The 16430-nt window shown below is 42.5% G+C and overlaps 1 protein-coding gene across 7 annotated transcripts in view; it reads right to left on the bottom strand.

The window, feature by feature from the left end:
• Positions 1–186: 186 nt before the first annotated feature.
• The window catches only part of SLC6A6 (solute carrier family 6 member 6), a 57726-nt gene continuing 41482 nt past the window's right edge, over positions 187–16430 (bottom strand). For all 7 annotated transcript variants that reach the window (XM_052775900.1, XM_052775897.1, XM_052775896.1 and 4 more), the window contains 6 exons: positions 13268–13380; positions 10419–10556; positions 9239–9341; positions 8185–8285; positions 7317–7487; positions 187–5828 (listed from right to left, as the gene is read on the bottom strand). In XM_052775900.1, coding sequence (XP_052631860.1) covers positions 5688–5828; positions 7317–7487; positions 8185–8285; positions 9239–9341; positions 10419–10556; positions 13268–13380 — 767 coding nt within the window. In that variant the 3' untranslated portion in view covers positions 187–5687. The remainder of the gene's footprint in view (positions 5829–7316; positions 7488–8184; positions 8286–9238; positions 9342–10418; positions 10557–13267; positions 13381–16430) is intronic.

The raw sequence follows: 16430 nt of genomic DNA, 5'->3' as shown, positions 1-16430 counted from the left end.
TCTTTTTTTTTTTGCTTAAATGGTCTCTGAAGCTTTTTCTGCTCTTGTTTTAGGACACAGGTAAATTGAAATCACCAATCCACAGTGACAATTGGAAAAAACACACAAAAATTTTAACTTTTTCTGTTTATTTTTCAATAGAAACAAACAAATTCAGCTTGGGGGTTTTGTTTGTTTGTTTGTTTGTTTAAAGCAGAAGAGCATTGTCCATGTACAGGTTTATTTGGGGCTAGCAGAAAAGAGCCATGATCCAGTGGAGGGTGCAGGGCTGGAACGGGCAGTTTTCCAGCTGGGGCTGGTGCTGGTTATACTCAAGTCTTTCTTAAGCAAGCTCTCCCATAAACTCAAACTGCCCATCAATACCAATACAAAATTTTTGTGATCGAAGTATGGAGCTCAGGGGGGCCTCTTTTGCACTAGTTCATGGGTTTCTTAGGTGTCAAGTGTCACCGAATCAACTGAATACTTTCTTTCTTAAGCTTATCTTTGATTACAAGAAATAAAACAAGCTACTAGTGTCTGACAGTTCCTGACCTTTGCTCATGCGAATACACAAATACACAACTACACGTCGATCCTAACCGCAAGGCTTTGGATGCTGATTTTGGAGAAAACAAGTCCAAGGCAGCTGCCCGAATGCACATCACATCCAACCTCCCATACCAGAAGCCATGTGGCCCTTACAAGGAGCCAGGAGAGCTTTCAAGTCCAACCTTATGGCTTTCTTGGAGGCACCACGGTCCAGGATTTTGTCATTACTTTCCCTCTTCCGCCACCCCCAATTTAGGAAAGGCCATTTGGACACCCAGGCAGGTTGGCTCTTTGCAGGCAAGCGGTGCCTAAACCTTCTTAGTCCTCATCCTAAACAGCTCTGCAAGACTTGCACACATGATTTGCAGCCTAGGAACAGAAGCAATATGTCCCCACTTGTGTGCATGCATATGAGGGTGGAAGATTTCATCTACTAGTCTATTTAAACACAGATTTATTTTTTTTACTGAAAGTGAGCAACTTCCATTGAATCTCCTGGAAATGATGTCAGGGTCATCTTTCTTCCAAGTGTACTTGAGCTGCTTAGCTAACTTGTCCACTCCATTCAACACACAGCTTATTTAACATTTTATATACATTATGCCTCCATGAGTGATCCTGCAGTGACCACAGGATGTGGAAGCTAATAATCAGTTATTCAAAAACGTTCAAATCCTTCTCCCACGGATGGAGTTTTGCCATTGATGCAACAAGTGGGAGCTTTGAACCCAAGTGTGACAAGAGCGACCTCACCAAAACTGTAAGTAAGTCTCCTTAGCAAATAAAAACAGACTCGGAGGAGACTTGTAAAAGGCCTATCGAACGGAAATGTCCATGTGTCTTCAGATCTACTTGACTTAGGTCTAACGCTGAGACAGAGAAGAGGAACCAGGAGTATCTGCAGTTGAGAAAGGAAGATGCACACAGGACTGAAAATAGCTGCAGAAGATGCTATCCTGATGGTGACATTAAAGGCTCTGCTGATGGCTGTTGGGTTTTTTTGTGTTACAGCAACCATAAGGCTGCACCTTTTTTTTGTTTTCCTCTTTTCCTCCTCTCCCCAAGAACAGCAGTGAAAATCAGTTTTGCTGAGCTCTTTCAGCAGACCATTCCTAAGTAAGTCCCCTCCACTCCAGGAGCTGCGCTGCTGCCGCGGGGTGACCACCAGCGTTGTGTTAGATGGCAAATACAGCTGCTAGGCTTTTGTATTTTCATTTACAACACAAGAACAAATCCATTGTGGACCTACTATCTCACACTTTAAAGAGGACTTTTCTAAGTGTGTGGATCTGTTTGGACCAGATGAAAAGGAAAACTACAGATGAGAAGGAAAATGAGAACAATAACAACAATAAAAACCAGTTCTATTTATGAAATCATACTGTTTAAATACCAAAATACAGACTACTGGTAAAGTCCCTTACAATAGATGCTCATTCAGTGAGATCATAACTAGTGACAGGTGAACTGAAAAAGTTTGGAAAATTGAGAAAAATAAGAAATCAGTTGGAGAATCTTGTGGGGTAAATGTTCCCCTTCACATTTCTACTATCTCTTGATTTCAGTTCAGCTGGAAATAAATAACTGCTGAAACTCTGCCGTTTTCAAGCCCAGAAGAACCCATGAATACAAAGGTACATGAAATATGAAAAGGTGTGGGGTTTGCCTTGTTTTATTCTGGTTTTAAACTCAGGGATTTGCTTCTAAAGATCTCATGCCAAAACTGCACTAACTTTTCCCTGGATCCAAACCAGTTCATCTATGACTAGTCATGATATTTTAATATAGAGTTCCTCATTTACATAAAACAGGTAAAATAGATCACAAGTGTTTAAACAAGTAAATTAGAGGAAAAAAAATCAGTTGCGTTTGCAGTCAGAAATAGGTAGAAAACACAGACTTTTTTAAAAATTATTTTTTAATGAATTTGGCAGAGGGTCATGTTGAAATGCAAATTTATCACCAAGAAAAGTTCAGAAATCTGATAAAAGTGTTAGGAAAATCCCCCAAACTGTAAAAATGTGAGTACGCTCATTGGAACTCAAACCCCAGATAAAACAAGAAGAATTAATTTTTTTTTTTTTTTGGAGGGGAGGGAAGAGGGGAGAGGGGAACTGTTTTCCAGAAACAATAATTTCTTAGCTCTTCGTGAGTCCCAGCCCTCCCTTGCAGTCATGCTAAAGAGCACAGCAGGGCCAGAGAAGTTGACATAGAGAACGCTTCGATGAGGTTGTTGCATATGTGCGAGACATTTTCACTTGGTACATGGAAGCGACTGATTTGAATGGCACAGTTTATATTGAAAAGGGGCTGGGTTCTAGTTCTCTAGTAGTTGTACTTTGAAAGGTGTAGTATTAGCCCTCTGGTTCTTCATGCAAAGACACTCTCCACAATGCGGGAGATGATGGCTAAATACCCAGCTGACTCGCCGGAGACATCTTTGATGTAGCCAAACCATTTTTTTCCCTAACTAAAGCTTGTCTCAGCTCTATAGCACAAAAGTGATGTGCAAACTATATCATCTCAAACACAGTTGTATGACAATGTATATATATATATAAAAAAATAAATCAAGCATCAGTGTTTCATCTGCACTCACAGAAACCATTAATTTAGCCTTCTTAACCTGCTACTCCTTCTTTCACCCAGGCAAGCATGCCTGTTTACTGCAGACACTGATTGTAACTCAAAAATGAAGGTCCAAGCTAAAGCCCACTAAGAGAGTTATCTTTGATTGCCTTTCCTTGCCTTCGATGGTTAAAGGCTATTAAAGGCTATATTCTTTATTTTGGGCACATATGATGACACCCACTGGCTCACAGAATTCCTCCAGTGAGCTTCAGATGGCTATTGCCACTGGCCCAGCAGGTGTCATTAGATGTTTGCCATCTCCAGCTATGGAAAAGTTTCATTTATAACTCTCATAATACAGCAACCAGAAAAAGAAAACAAAAGCAATTCTGCCATGGCTGGTTTTGTTGCTGCAACTCAGCTATCATCTGATGTAAAAATGTATACAAATTCAAACTAGAAAGATTTTGAAAGTTACAGATGCAGCCACTTTTTCCTTTTTTTTTTTTTTTTTTAAATTATTTTGGTCCATCTCTTAGTTTTAAATCACCCCTTTTCTGTTACAGAAAAACCAACAAGCTATCAACAAGTGTTTGTGCTTCTGTGGCCAGTTAGCCCATGGGACAAGAAAAAAATAAAATAAAACTACTGTGTAGGAATGTTAAGAACTGGATATGTTCCTGTTTAAAAGACAAACTGCCCTGACAGCCTCAGCTGACAGCAGAATAAGCAGATACAAATGCTGCTTTTATCAAGCATTTCCTCTAAATACCTTTGGATAGCCTAACTGTGGTATCATAAGAAGAAAAAACCCTCTCCCTCTAATACAATGCCCACAAGAAAAGGCTGAGTTTTGCCAGAGAACCTGTTCCCAGCACAACCTGCTCAAGTTAAAAAAAAAAAAAAAAAGTTTTTGCCTACGTTTTGGACAGTCTTCAGGGAGCAATCCCCCATGGAAACATCCACCTGGCCCACACAAAGCAGAACCCCCATTCCTACACTCCTTGTAGTGGTTTCTCTTTACCCCCCAGTCTAACCTGGAAGTTTCTTCTGACCAAATATAAAATATTTCAGTGTTACATGTTCCCTTTGCTTTAACTTAAAATTCTGAAAGCCCTGTTCCTTCAGCAGATAAGATTCATAAGCGTCATAAATATGTCTGCCACCCTCCACCCCCCCTTAAAAAAAATATAAAATTATGGTTTAACCCAATGATGGGCAAGGAGACTGGGGGCCCTAGGTCCACTGCTGCTATTTAGTAACATGGGACAAGGGACTTACTTAGTCCTTTTGTCTGTTCCCCCAACAGACGACCTCCCCCCAAAATAAATAAATAAAGCAAATCCTGGTTACCACACTTGGCAAAGCGTTTTTGAGATACATGGATGAAAAGCACCTGTTTGCTGAGTGATATTATTATCTTCATTACTATTATTATTAACAATGTGTCTGTTATAAATACCGGTTACACCAGGTGTAGGTGAGCGGTTTTGTTCCTCCTGTTGGGGATGACCTGGTTTGTGTTCACCTTTGGACAGGTCAGAGTCCAGAAGAGATTCTTTTATTTTTCTGCCCGAAACCAAAGTCCAATAATTAACACGCAAACAAATGAATAAGTGACCATCTGAAGCACCCAGAGGGCAGGTGCTGCTTTTCCCTCTCAGCTCCTCAGCACTTGCCCCTGCTGCCCCAGGGACAGGCTGTCCCTCCCAGTTTGCAGAATTCGATTTTACACCAGTGCCACCATACTAAAATATGCTTTGCTGGAAAATTCAGGAGCAGGTACTCAACCTCCTCGCTCACACACAAACAGCAGGCATTTCACTTAAGTAAAAAAAACCCAAAACCTACAAAAAAAAAAAAAAAAAAAAAAAAGAGTGAACCATGCCAAATCCTGCAAACACCTTCCTAAAGTCCTCCTCCCATCTGTGTGACAGGGTCCCAACATCGTGCTGGGGAGGGACAGCCACGCTTTTCACACCCAACTTCTCTGCCTCTCTTGCAAACTCTCTGCTCCAGCTGCCTGGCTATATCTTTACTCAGGGACTGTGCTGAACATAACTGTACCCTTTCCCTACTGTGACCCTGAAGCCTGTCGTTTACCACAATTGAACCAGAGGGTGGAAATACTACACCTTTGAAAATTCTCTTGAAACAGCATCTTTTTTTGAATCATATCTCTCAACAGAGCTCCTTTTGTGTGTTCTGTAGGTTACCCTGCTCCCAACCATACCAGCACCTAAAATTGCTTTCTGAGACTTGAATGTATTGCTGGCAAGACAATCAATTCAAGTGGTAAGGTGTATAATATTTAGAGATAAAGATATATATATTTAAAAAAACCCAATAATAGTAAATTCCTGTAATATGTCTAATCTGATATGAAAGCTCTCCCTCTACAGAGAGACATCTGCTGTGATTACCTTACAAAATATTAAAAAAAAAACACACACAAAAAATAACTTTCTCTGTGAGAAATAAAAATAAATCCTAGTGCAAATATAAAGCTCTGTAAACCTGGTCCTATGAGAATCTATGGTTAGTAAACGGCAGTTAAAGCAGGTTTATCCTCTCACAGAGAGAGCTCACATCATGGTTTCCACAATGATATGAGTTGGCTTGATCAATCCGCCATTCGAAGTTCCATTGGGGCAGAAGGGGGTGCCACTCTCCGTTTCTTTGGACCACCGATTCACTTCCTTGGGGGCAGCCACCGCTTTTATCCTCTGAAAGAAAGAAGAAAAGCAACGGTTAGAAGACCAAGCAGCCCCCGCATCTCCACGTGCAGGATGGAGGATGTGACAAGCCAAGGGTGGGGTTGGTGGCCATCAGAGATGTGCGTATGCCGCGTGGCTCTGCAAGGATGCGGGGACCCGGGCTGCGGAGCACCACGTTCAACTTTTGCTCAGCTGCAGAGCCTGACTTGATGCAGGCAAGTCAGACGCGAGAGGGCATTCACAGCATTATCCAGCATCCTGTACGTTGGGCTTTCAGTGCTGCAGCTGCTGCTCAAATCATGTGCGTTCTCCTTCCTCATTTAGAAACAACTCTGCCTTTTAGCCCAGCCGTTCATTGCCAAGTGGCAACTACTCTCTTACATCTCAGTACACAAAGGAAGAACTAAATGGCATCTGACCAGTGTTTACTCTCTTTCCTTTCCTAACATGGTCTTTGTGGAGTGTTTTGGCTACTTTTAGACTTGTCTCTCAATAGATGGTGACAATGTAGGCCGGAAAATAAACACTCATGAAAATGCTCTGGCCACAGCTGAAAAAGACCATTAACACTTAGAGAAAAACAAATGCAAGCGTTTGTTCTCTGGGAAATGTTCTTTTTTTTATTCTATTCTCTTTCTTCTTAACCCAAAGTGTCCCACTTTCTCCTCCAAGAATACCCTGGGCTGCATTTAAGATCGTCTCATTAGGCAAAAACAAAACAAATCTGAAACTTTAGAAGAGAATTGCTAAGTTTCATGCTTGCACAGTCTCTAAAAACTTTCCACTGGAAGAAAAACAGACCAGGGACCCTGTGCTGAACTGCAAAGGGCAAGAGATTGCCTGCAAATCTAAACCTGAGAGAATCTGCACTGCCAAGTCTGAATCCAACCCAAATTTTTCCAAAGATCAGGGCAATCTGGATCCAGTGTTCCAATTTGATTCATTAGGGAAAAAAAAAAAAAAAAAAGGCTAAAAAGTGAAGCCCACTGGAAGGAGGGTTTGACTTTTATTCAGTCTCCCAGAGCAAAGGCCATGCTTGAGAGCCACACAAATTTCCCTGAAATTCAATGAGCTCTTAGACAGCCAGGTTTGACCCAGGTCTCTCTCTCTCTCATTTTCTCAGTGATTTGTAGGATGGTGCTTCCTTGGCCCCATGGGCTGAAAAAGAGAGATCTGGCACTTGGAAGCACCCCAGTCCTTGAGCGCTTGTCTGCACATGGAGGCAATGATTTGCCAAGCTGGAAACTGCAGAAGTGGGATGCAAGCAAAATCAGCTGGTGTTTGAGGACAGAAAGCTTCGTGTTTGTTCTGTTTCTACTGTTTGCCCAAAGGACAGGTGATCTTTAATAGCCTTATTTGCATTCACTGCAGGAAAGGCACCCAACTTTGCCCTACCTGGACAAGGTGGCAATTTTCCAAGCATTGTGCTTATTTTGTATAAAACACAGCAAGCTAAAGCTCCCTTTCTCCTCTAGACAGACAACTGATTGCTCTTACCTCAATAAGCGACCCATCTGACTGTATGATGCGGATGACCATCACCATAGGGATGCAGATCATGGAGGAAAGGGCAAGAACCCAGCCCAGGCCAATTGCCCAGTCTGGGTATGTGTAGACCTTGTTGTAGGTCAGTGGTTTGTACTTGGCCAAAGAAAAGATAAAGCACCCCTGTGGATGAGAAAGAAAAATGAAGTGAGGCTCAAAAAATGCTGAAAGCAGTAGGGCTCTGGTGCTACCACTGGTCCTAGGGAGGAGAGGCAGTGAAAGGCAGAGCCGATGGATAACATATGTATTTTAAACCAATGGGGGCGTTATTCTTCTGTTTAGATCATTGAAGAGCATCTGCATCTGCTTATAGGTAAACTGTTGCTTGACAATAGGGTGTTAAGCAACGGTGCTGAACAGCTGCAGTACGCTGCCTGTTCTTTTTCGGGGCTCAAATATTTGCTGTACATTGCAAGGAGCTTACTGGGATGTTCTTCGCAGCAAATGAAATACTTCAAGATGAGTGCCTGCCTCGGACTGCTCACGTCTTTTTGTTAAAATGGCCTAGTAGTCCTATCACTTAAAGTAGGGACTGCTCTTTGGAGAGGGAGTTTTCTGTGTCACGAATGTAATATTTTGCAAGTCCTAAGAAAAATCCGCTCGAATGTAGCCAACTACAATTTGCGCAGGCACAGCAGAGAGCTGTCATGTTAACAGCTGACATCTGAGAAGATGATGTCTTTGAGGGGTATGTTCAAACCTCCAGCAGCTCTTTGCAAATTGGTCTCTGAATGCAACAGCCTTTACTTGAAGAGAAGCAGTAAGAGGCAGCTCAGAGCTGCCATGCAGAAGACTTGAAAGGGCACGGGTCAGTACTCACCACACAAAGAACTGGTGTGATCACAATCCAGCTCCATTTCATCCAGGGACCAGGTCTGTATCCAATCATATCCTCAATGGCATCATAAATATTATCAGCGCCTGTAACGGACAGTGAGCGCTTTCATCAGAATCGAGCATATAAAAGCCATGTAAGGACTGTAGGATTACAGCTGCTTTCCTAGCTCCCCCCAAAGGGGTATTTAAAGGGAAGATGAGGGTGTCAGATGTATTGTTCAAATGCTTCCCATGGCTGTGAAGTTCAAGATGATTTTCTCCTTGAGAAGCTCAAAGGTTGGGGGACTCCCTCATCCTACACACCCCTCATTACTCAGATGCAGGAGCGCAGTGCTAATCCCTCCTGCCCCCGTCATGCACCCACTCCTCTCCCCAGACTCGCACTGCACTTGTCAGAGGGATCGCCATGGGAAAGACACGTCAACAAACGGTACACTGTGCTTCTACAGAAATTTGACTGTGCAAAATGAAGGCTTTGTTCGTTTTGCTTTCCTAAGGAGATGGAGTACATGAAGAATCGGGAAAAAGACCAGTCCTAAGCGGCACACATCTGATCATTCCTCAGCTACCGTCTCAGGCAGCTAGAGAGGCTACTGTCAGACCTTGGTACTCAGCATTGCCTAAAAATAACAGGACAGAATACACTTTTCTGTCAGCTTTCTTTTTGTATTTTCTATTTGGTCGGCTTGCCCCTTGCAGATATTGCAGCTCTGAAAGGAAATTCTCTGAGAGACAAACAGAAATTTTCACGGCTGGCCAAACTTTCACCTCTCATCTCTAAACTTAACACATGTAAATGCTTAATTGTGCCTTTATTAATTAGCAATGGAAAAATACTCATTTTTGTGTGGAAAAACACTGGAGGCTGGCTTCATCCCAGATGCAAATTTGTCTCCAAGAGGTCAGTGCAAATTTAGATTAATGGCATGCATCTGTTGCTGGGAAGAAGATTCTGGGGTGGCTGATGATTAAATGTTTGGCTAGCAAAATTGTCACTGACTCATCAAAAGGTATCAGATGAAAGGATTCTCACTTACCATAAACCCAGGCTACAGCAATACATTCAAAGAATGCAACCCACAAAAGGCATACACCACTAGCTGCATAGTAGTCAAAGAGTTGAAAAACATACATGCCACCCTGTAAAAGAGAGACACAAGGGATTAGGATCTGCCAGGGAAAAAAACCTGAATATTTCAGGCCCAGCTCCCAGTAATACCTACCAGCATATCTGAACCACTGCTGTCTAACAAGAAGAAATATCAAGCAAGTAGGTAAGATAAATATTTGGCACTACCTTCCCCAGGGAATTTGCATGTTTACTACAGGAAGTATTCCAAACAAAATGGCGATTAAACAAAATTAAGCCACTTTTAGTATAATCTACTGAGACACTTAAATCTTTCCTTCTTAAAAGTATTTTAGGGTGGGCATTTGAAGAGACAAATGACGTAAAGAAATAGTTGGTCGCCTCCTAACATTAACTCCTCCAAAATACTAAAAATGGAAGTCAGTTCATCAGGAGGGTCTTCATTTACGAATTGAGTGGAAGGACTTTTTTCATGAGAATAGTTCATTTTTTTCTAACTCTATTTATACTATGCTGTTAAGACTCTGCTCTCACTACACCGAACTGTATATACCTGCACTTTTTCTTGAAAAACTGTGTTAGGCACCTCTGTTACAAGTGCTATTTTAATTCCCACAATTGTGCTCTTCCAGTTGTTTTTAAAATCTGGCTTGGATTTTATTTTGGAGATAAATATCACAACAGTGCAGCCACTGGAACATATTCCCATCTTGTTTATACTAGAATAAATCCAGTGGTATTTAATTGATTCAAATCTGTATAACTAAGATAAAAAATCTCTTTCTTTGCATGCACTGGATGGATTCTTAGTCTGCTCTACTGAAGGTTCCCAATGCGTTTCATCATTTAGAGCCAGATGTTAATATTCATACTCATGTTGATTAGTACCCAAGATCAGATTGAATTTAATGAGATTTCATGTCTCTGTTCCTCTGACTGAAAAGGAGGAAATATATAGCTCCCTTTCAAAATGCTTTCAGATCTAAGGATGAAAGATTCTCTGTAGATCTAAAGAAGAGCACTGCTCCTCTGAATAGCTAATTCTATGCAGTCGTCTCATTTATAGCTAAAATTGGTCTGAAAACTGGCTAAAAAAGAAGGCGATTTCCAGCACCGGTGCTACTTACCTCAGTCACCATAGTTAGTCCCAGAAGATAGCTAAGGAAACATACTATAGCGATGAAGATTTCCCGTCGGTAACCCTTCCTTAGGAAGGATGGGTGCAGATCAACTAATGACGTGATCTGTCCTTCAACTTCAACAAACTAAAGGGGAAGAACAACAACAAAGAAATGTGACTTGAAAATTACCCACCATGCATTTTATCCAGGTTCATACACACAATGCTCCACAGCAACACCCTAACTGTACTCTGTGGCAAAATGCTGCTCTGAATAAATAAATCAGAAACCTTTCCTTCGTAACCCAGCGGTTGAAGCGTGGGGGTAGTTTTCAGGTTGGAACAAGCTTTCAGAATTGCCATTCATTTCCTAGCAGCCTTACAAATTACCAAAGGGGCTCTGTAAATGCAAGCTGCATGGATAAAGGAAGTTAATTTGATGACAGGAAGGCACTTATGTGGCTTTTATGCTGTAGCTGTTCCAGATGAATACAAGATGTATTCTAGAAAAGAGGCAGACAGAAAACACTCAAAAGAGCCTAAGCTAGGAGAGCTAGGAGAGTACTCCCAGCCTTTTTTTGATGTGCCAGAAAACCTCACAGGTACTAGTTAGGTTAATTCCACAACTGGATATAATTCTACTCTTGGGTTTGCTAGTGAAAACCCAGCCAAGGGAAAGCAGACTTTGGTATGAAATAGCAGCACTTCTTGACTGAACTTGTCCTTTCTGAACCTGTGAGCAGAATACCTCTGACTGAGGCTCTGGGGTACTTCTGCAGCAATAATGGAGCTGTTGATACACTCCCCGTACAAAGATTTGGTAAACTATTTGCACATGTAAGCCAAAAATGAAGCTCTGAATAGGTGAGCTAAAAATCTTACTTTATCTAACTTCATGGTAACTGTATTTGTACTTACTTGCCATTGGAAAACTACATGTAAGATGTGTAACTTGAAGTAACCAAATATAACCCAAACTGGATTTGAATGAAAGTTTAAAGTTAATTGAAAACCAGATGCATTTCCACCATGGAGAAAAGTGACTACTAAACTCCCTGCAAACAAAGAAGGGATCATTCCCCAAAGAAAGGATCATTCAGCTGATTTGTACTTTCAGCCTGGCAAGGTACAAAAGCACCAAGTTCACTGAAGACATGAGGATACCATGGAGAACCAAGGTTGCCTCTGTAGAAATGATCTGCCCCCTAAGTGGATATGTCATCTTATAACTAATGAGTTATCACAGGGAGTGTATGAAATATAGCATTATTTCAAGAAAAGCTACCTTTTCCTACCCAGTATCTACATTGTTCTTACAGTGCCCAGAAGTGCCCTGTAACAACTCCACCCTCTTTGATCATGAGCTGAAGCTCCATTTTGGCAATACAGACCATCCTGCAAACACTCCACCAGATTTTGTTGCCTCCTGTCTTGTTGCTTTGACTTCTGTAAAACTGGTTTTCTTTTTAAATGCAACCCTTTCCTTTGGGCTGATTTGATCTTAAACTGCTCCGGCATTCCAGAAACCTGCTTGACTGCACTCCAAAAAAACCGAGGGGTGGAGGAGAGAAATTAAGCGCTCCAATTAGTTTTAATCATTCTACGCAGTGAGGAGCTTTTTAAAATTACTAGACAGCTTCCAATTTGCATAAGCACAGGGTTGTTGAACCACAGCATTGGGCACTTTTACATTTACTTTGGAACAATTGAAAGTTGCTCACTAGAGTTCAAAGATTAAGCTGTAAAGAGCAATTTAGGGCAAATGGAATAGCAAAAATGTAAGAGATTAAGTACACAACAACTGGGTAAAAATCCATTTACAGATCTCTCCTCATATGACAGAGCATTTAGGCTAAATGAACATTTCATCCTTACTAATTGGTTTTTTATAATCATGGAATCATAGAACCATAGAATGGCAGAAAGCTGCCTGTTGCCCTGAAAACTTGGGCAATTTTGAATGTGTAGTTAACTGCATAATCCCTGGTCACCCATGTTTCCTTGTAAGTGGACTATCTAGAAATGATTTACAGGTTCTTTGGCAGTATTTAGTCCAACATTCCTATAAGCCACCACTGGGAAAAATAACCTAACTTCTTGGACTGAACTTTTTGATTTTTTCATGCTCACTAATTAATAGCAATATGTGCTACGTAATTAGTACAGCTGGAACCTGAGACGCTTTCTGGACGTCTGGAGGTACTGAATGCATGCTGGTGACGTGAAAGTCGGCAGGATCACACATTGCTCGGCACCTCCAAGCCCAAGGCCACTGCAAAAGGCTGCGGCTTTGTCTGACTGCTCATGAAGCCACCCTGGATATACTTTACAAAATGTTTTGTGCTTTTTGTGCTTCATGAAGGCTTCACTTTTCTGTTTTGGCACTTGGCAACTATCAAAGCCTGTATTCCTAGTAGTAATTAATTCTTATAAAGTGTCTTAATGTTGGTGTATACACACTGCAGGTGATCACAATGGCACAAAGTACTCTGTGGAACAGACTGCTGTAGTCTTTTATGTTTTAAAATTATTAAGCTCTTCTCCAACGTCGGAAAATACTGCACCGCAACCAAAATGGTGGTATTTTGCAGCCAGACTGGGACTGATATTTAGGTTAGGGAGCACTGCCCTAGTGTTCTGGACTCCATTAACTCCTGGTGACAAAGACTTACTGAGCAACATCATACTACGAATCGACAGTCACAGATTCATCAAATGCAGCCCCTGCACTAAAAAGCAATCCAGATGTACTCCTCTTAAGCAGCATTAGAGGCAGCCTCTTCTTAACTAACTCATGCCTGTAAAACCAGCTTTTCTCAGTCAGCAGCACCAATACCTCTTACCTATTGTACTAACCTGGCTATCCAGTCCAAGCAACAGAAGCATAATAAAAAAAAGGATTGCCCAAAAGGTGGGCAGCGGCATCATGGACACAGCTTTTGGGTAGGCAATGAAGGCCAGGCCTGGACCTAGAGAAAGAGAAAACAGGAAAGGGGGAAGGGAAGGGAAGAGAAATAGTAAGTACCGGCTCTTTGGTAAAGGTAGCCACACTCAAATGCAGGAATGCCTGGTTCCGTTCAGATAAATCCAAACGCGGCTGGAAATACCAGAAGTGAAACAGTTTGGCTCTTTTATCTGAAATCGAAGCACGCATGACTACAGCAGAAACCACAGGCAAACCCCCAAGGCCATTGCTAACAGATCACCAGTTTTAACATCTGTCTCAAACATGCCAATAATGGAGGTGGTCCTACACCTGCCCTGCTCAGACCCAGGACAGTATTGGGGCTGGGGGGAGAAGGGGTGACCCAGGAGAATGGCAGAATCCCACTGCTAGCCCGCATGGTCACGATGAAGATGATGATGATGAAACTCTTTTGCATGCAGGGAAGGGACTCTGCTGCAAACATTCCCCAGGATCTTTGCTAATGCAACCACTGCCTCCCTCTGTATGCAACCTCCAAACCCAGCACGGCTTTTCTAGAGCGGGGTTTGCACTCTAGGAGTCTGCTCCTTCAATTCTGCAAACCCCCACTGCTGCACTGAAGTGATTAGGCTACTCCTAGTTATATCAGCTGTGGTCCCTGAAGAAAATGCCTCCTGCTGTTAGGAATTGCTGGTGTGTAAAATCAATCACTTCCCCATGCTGTCACATCATCTGCCCCTATTTGGCCAGCCTAGGCAGACCTGCCACGGTGATGCTAGTATGACCAACATCAGCCCCAACTGCAGGATGGATTGCAATAATCTGGGAGCACCAGTGGGGCTGGGACTAAATGCCCGGCTGCTCTGCTCTGGAAACCAAAGCCTTGTGTGTGAGTGCTCATCACTAGACTGGGTCTCATCTGCGCCGTGGACCAGACGGCATCTCACTCATACCCACACACCGAGCATACGTGCAGTGCTCTCGCATGCTGATCTCCAAAGGCACTCTCACCTGGAGCCAGGTGCTATCAGCTATTGCTTATGAGAGCTTTTGTCTAGAGAGAAAGAGCCCTCTCCAAGTGGGAGACAGGAACATTGGGAAGCCGGCATTTACGGCAGGCTCTCAGAGTGGCTGCAGAAATTTGGTGAAGCTGACAAAAAATTCTGAGGGCAGATTTACATTCAGGTTAAAACCAGGAATGCCTGGCTTGTCTGCTTGTTTGCTTTAAGAAGCCTTGAAAACCAGCATTTTCCAGGATTTTGAAGTGGATTCAAGTAATTTTAAACAGGAAAAGGAATTTTTTAAAACTGCTGCAGTGCGGGGATGGAAATCTTATCTCTGATCTGTACAGAAAAATCTCTAACGCTGCTCTTCCTACCTCCCACTTTTCCTTTCCAACAAGAAAGATGGAAAAAGAAGCAAGAGAAAGAGGTAAAAAAAAGATGATGTTTTTTCAAACTAAAGAAAACTTTAAGTCACTGAAAATATTTGAACAGAAATAAATACAAATTAGCCAACAATCGAGCAACTAGTTTTATTTAAAATGAAACACAACTAAGATTTTATACGACAGAAGATACCAAAAAATTGGTGCATGTCTCAAATTTTGGGGGGCTTTGCTTTTTTTCCCCCTAATTCAGTGCATACAGTAGATCATCCCTGAGGGAGAACTGCTACCAGATGGCATTTGCAGCTGATATGTGCAATTGATGAGACAGATGTAAAACTGCTCTCCTCAAAACTTGCTGCAATTCTGTATGCTTTGGCCAGTGAAACTGTCCTTGCACTGTGATACCGTCTAATACCAAGTGCTCTAAGCCCTGTGCTAGCTTTGATTTTCCTTTGAAACTAAGTGTTGAAATATGAAAAGTCCATATGAAAGAAAATGTTCCTGGCATCTCCTTGACTGAACATAAATAATCTAGAAATTGTATTTAATTTGAAACTCTGTTGCTCTGAAGGGTGTTTTGCAAAAGTGAAGCACTTGTGGATGCTATTAAGAGCTAACTAGGCTTGCCACAATCTCAGCCCACTCACTGGCCATTTGCTGGCAAAGTGCAGTGGCAGATGCCGGGCAGGCAGTAGGGAGACCAAGGCACTATAGTCAGGCCTGCTTAATCTGAATTCGTTTGCAAATGGGATTTTTAAAAAAAGGCAAAACGTGCTGTTTTAGCACTGCTACAAATTGCACAGGTGGTAAAGTATTTCTTCCAGCCAAACAGAACCACAGCACAGATTAGACAGGACTCACTATGGCTTTGTTGAGCCTCCACTGCTTTCCTCTCTCCCTTTAAAAGTATTTCTGAAAAAAAATCAAGCGCTGTTTATTAAAAATCTGCTTTCACTGGGAAGTCAGAGGGGTGTAATTTAACTGTCGTGTAAACCTATTAAAGCCAGTGAAGGCCAGCAGCGGCGACCAGTGCTTTAAGCAGGAGCCACCCCTCGCTGACAGGTGTGTCCCGGGCACATTGCACCAAGGCTGAATTTGGCACAGGTAAAAAAATGTGGCCATGAGGTTCTGCTGTCGGCAAATTTGTTGATGTTCCCCTGGCTTGCAGGAGGGCAAACAAGGAAACAAATGGTGTCACACATAGGGCAGGAGGGATTTAACTTGCTGGGCAGAGACAGCGGGGGGGGGGAGCATGAGGTCTTGGCCCCGTGGACAATGTCCTCTCCCCAGTGCTACAGCCAAGTGGCAGCGTCTCTGCTCACCTTTTTCCTGACCCAGGGGAGTGGTTCTGACCTTGTGTCACAAGAAACCAAAAAAGGCAAGGCCAAAAAAAGAGGCTCATGCGCCTGCTGAACGTCTCTGTGCTGAGAAGTCAGCAGCGGGGCAGCAGCGGCAGCAAGAGCTTCCCCCATGGCCCCACGTGGGTCCTGGGATGCTCATCCCAAGGGGACCAAGTGGTCTCTCATGGCTCTGCACTCGATCTCTGCTGAGAAGGGCAGTGAGGAAATCCATGGGAAGTGGTTTGGATAATTTTGGTAATGTTTACTGTCATATAAAAATGTCCCTTAAGATTTAGCCAAAGACCAGCCAGCGATGATGGGCAGCCCACTGAAGAGTGAGACAGTTGCAATCTCTGGCCATTA

The sequence above is a fragment of the Harpia harpyja genome, chromosome Z (genome assembly GCF_026419915.1).
Source record: "Harpia harpyja isolate bHarHar1 chromosome Z, bHarHar1 primary haplotype, whole genome shotgun sequence".
Classification (NCBI taxonomy): Eukaryota; Metazoa; Chordata; class Aves; order Accipitriformes; family Accipitridae; genus Harpia; species Harpia harpyja.
The sequence above is the reverse complement of the archived record's forward strand: the minus strand, read 5'-3'. Positions and strand labels throughout refer to the sequence as shown.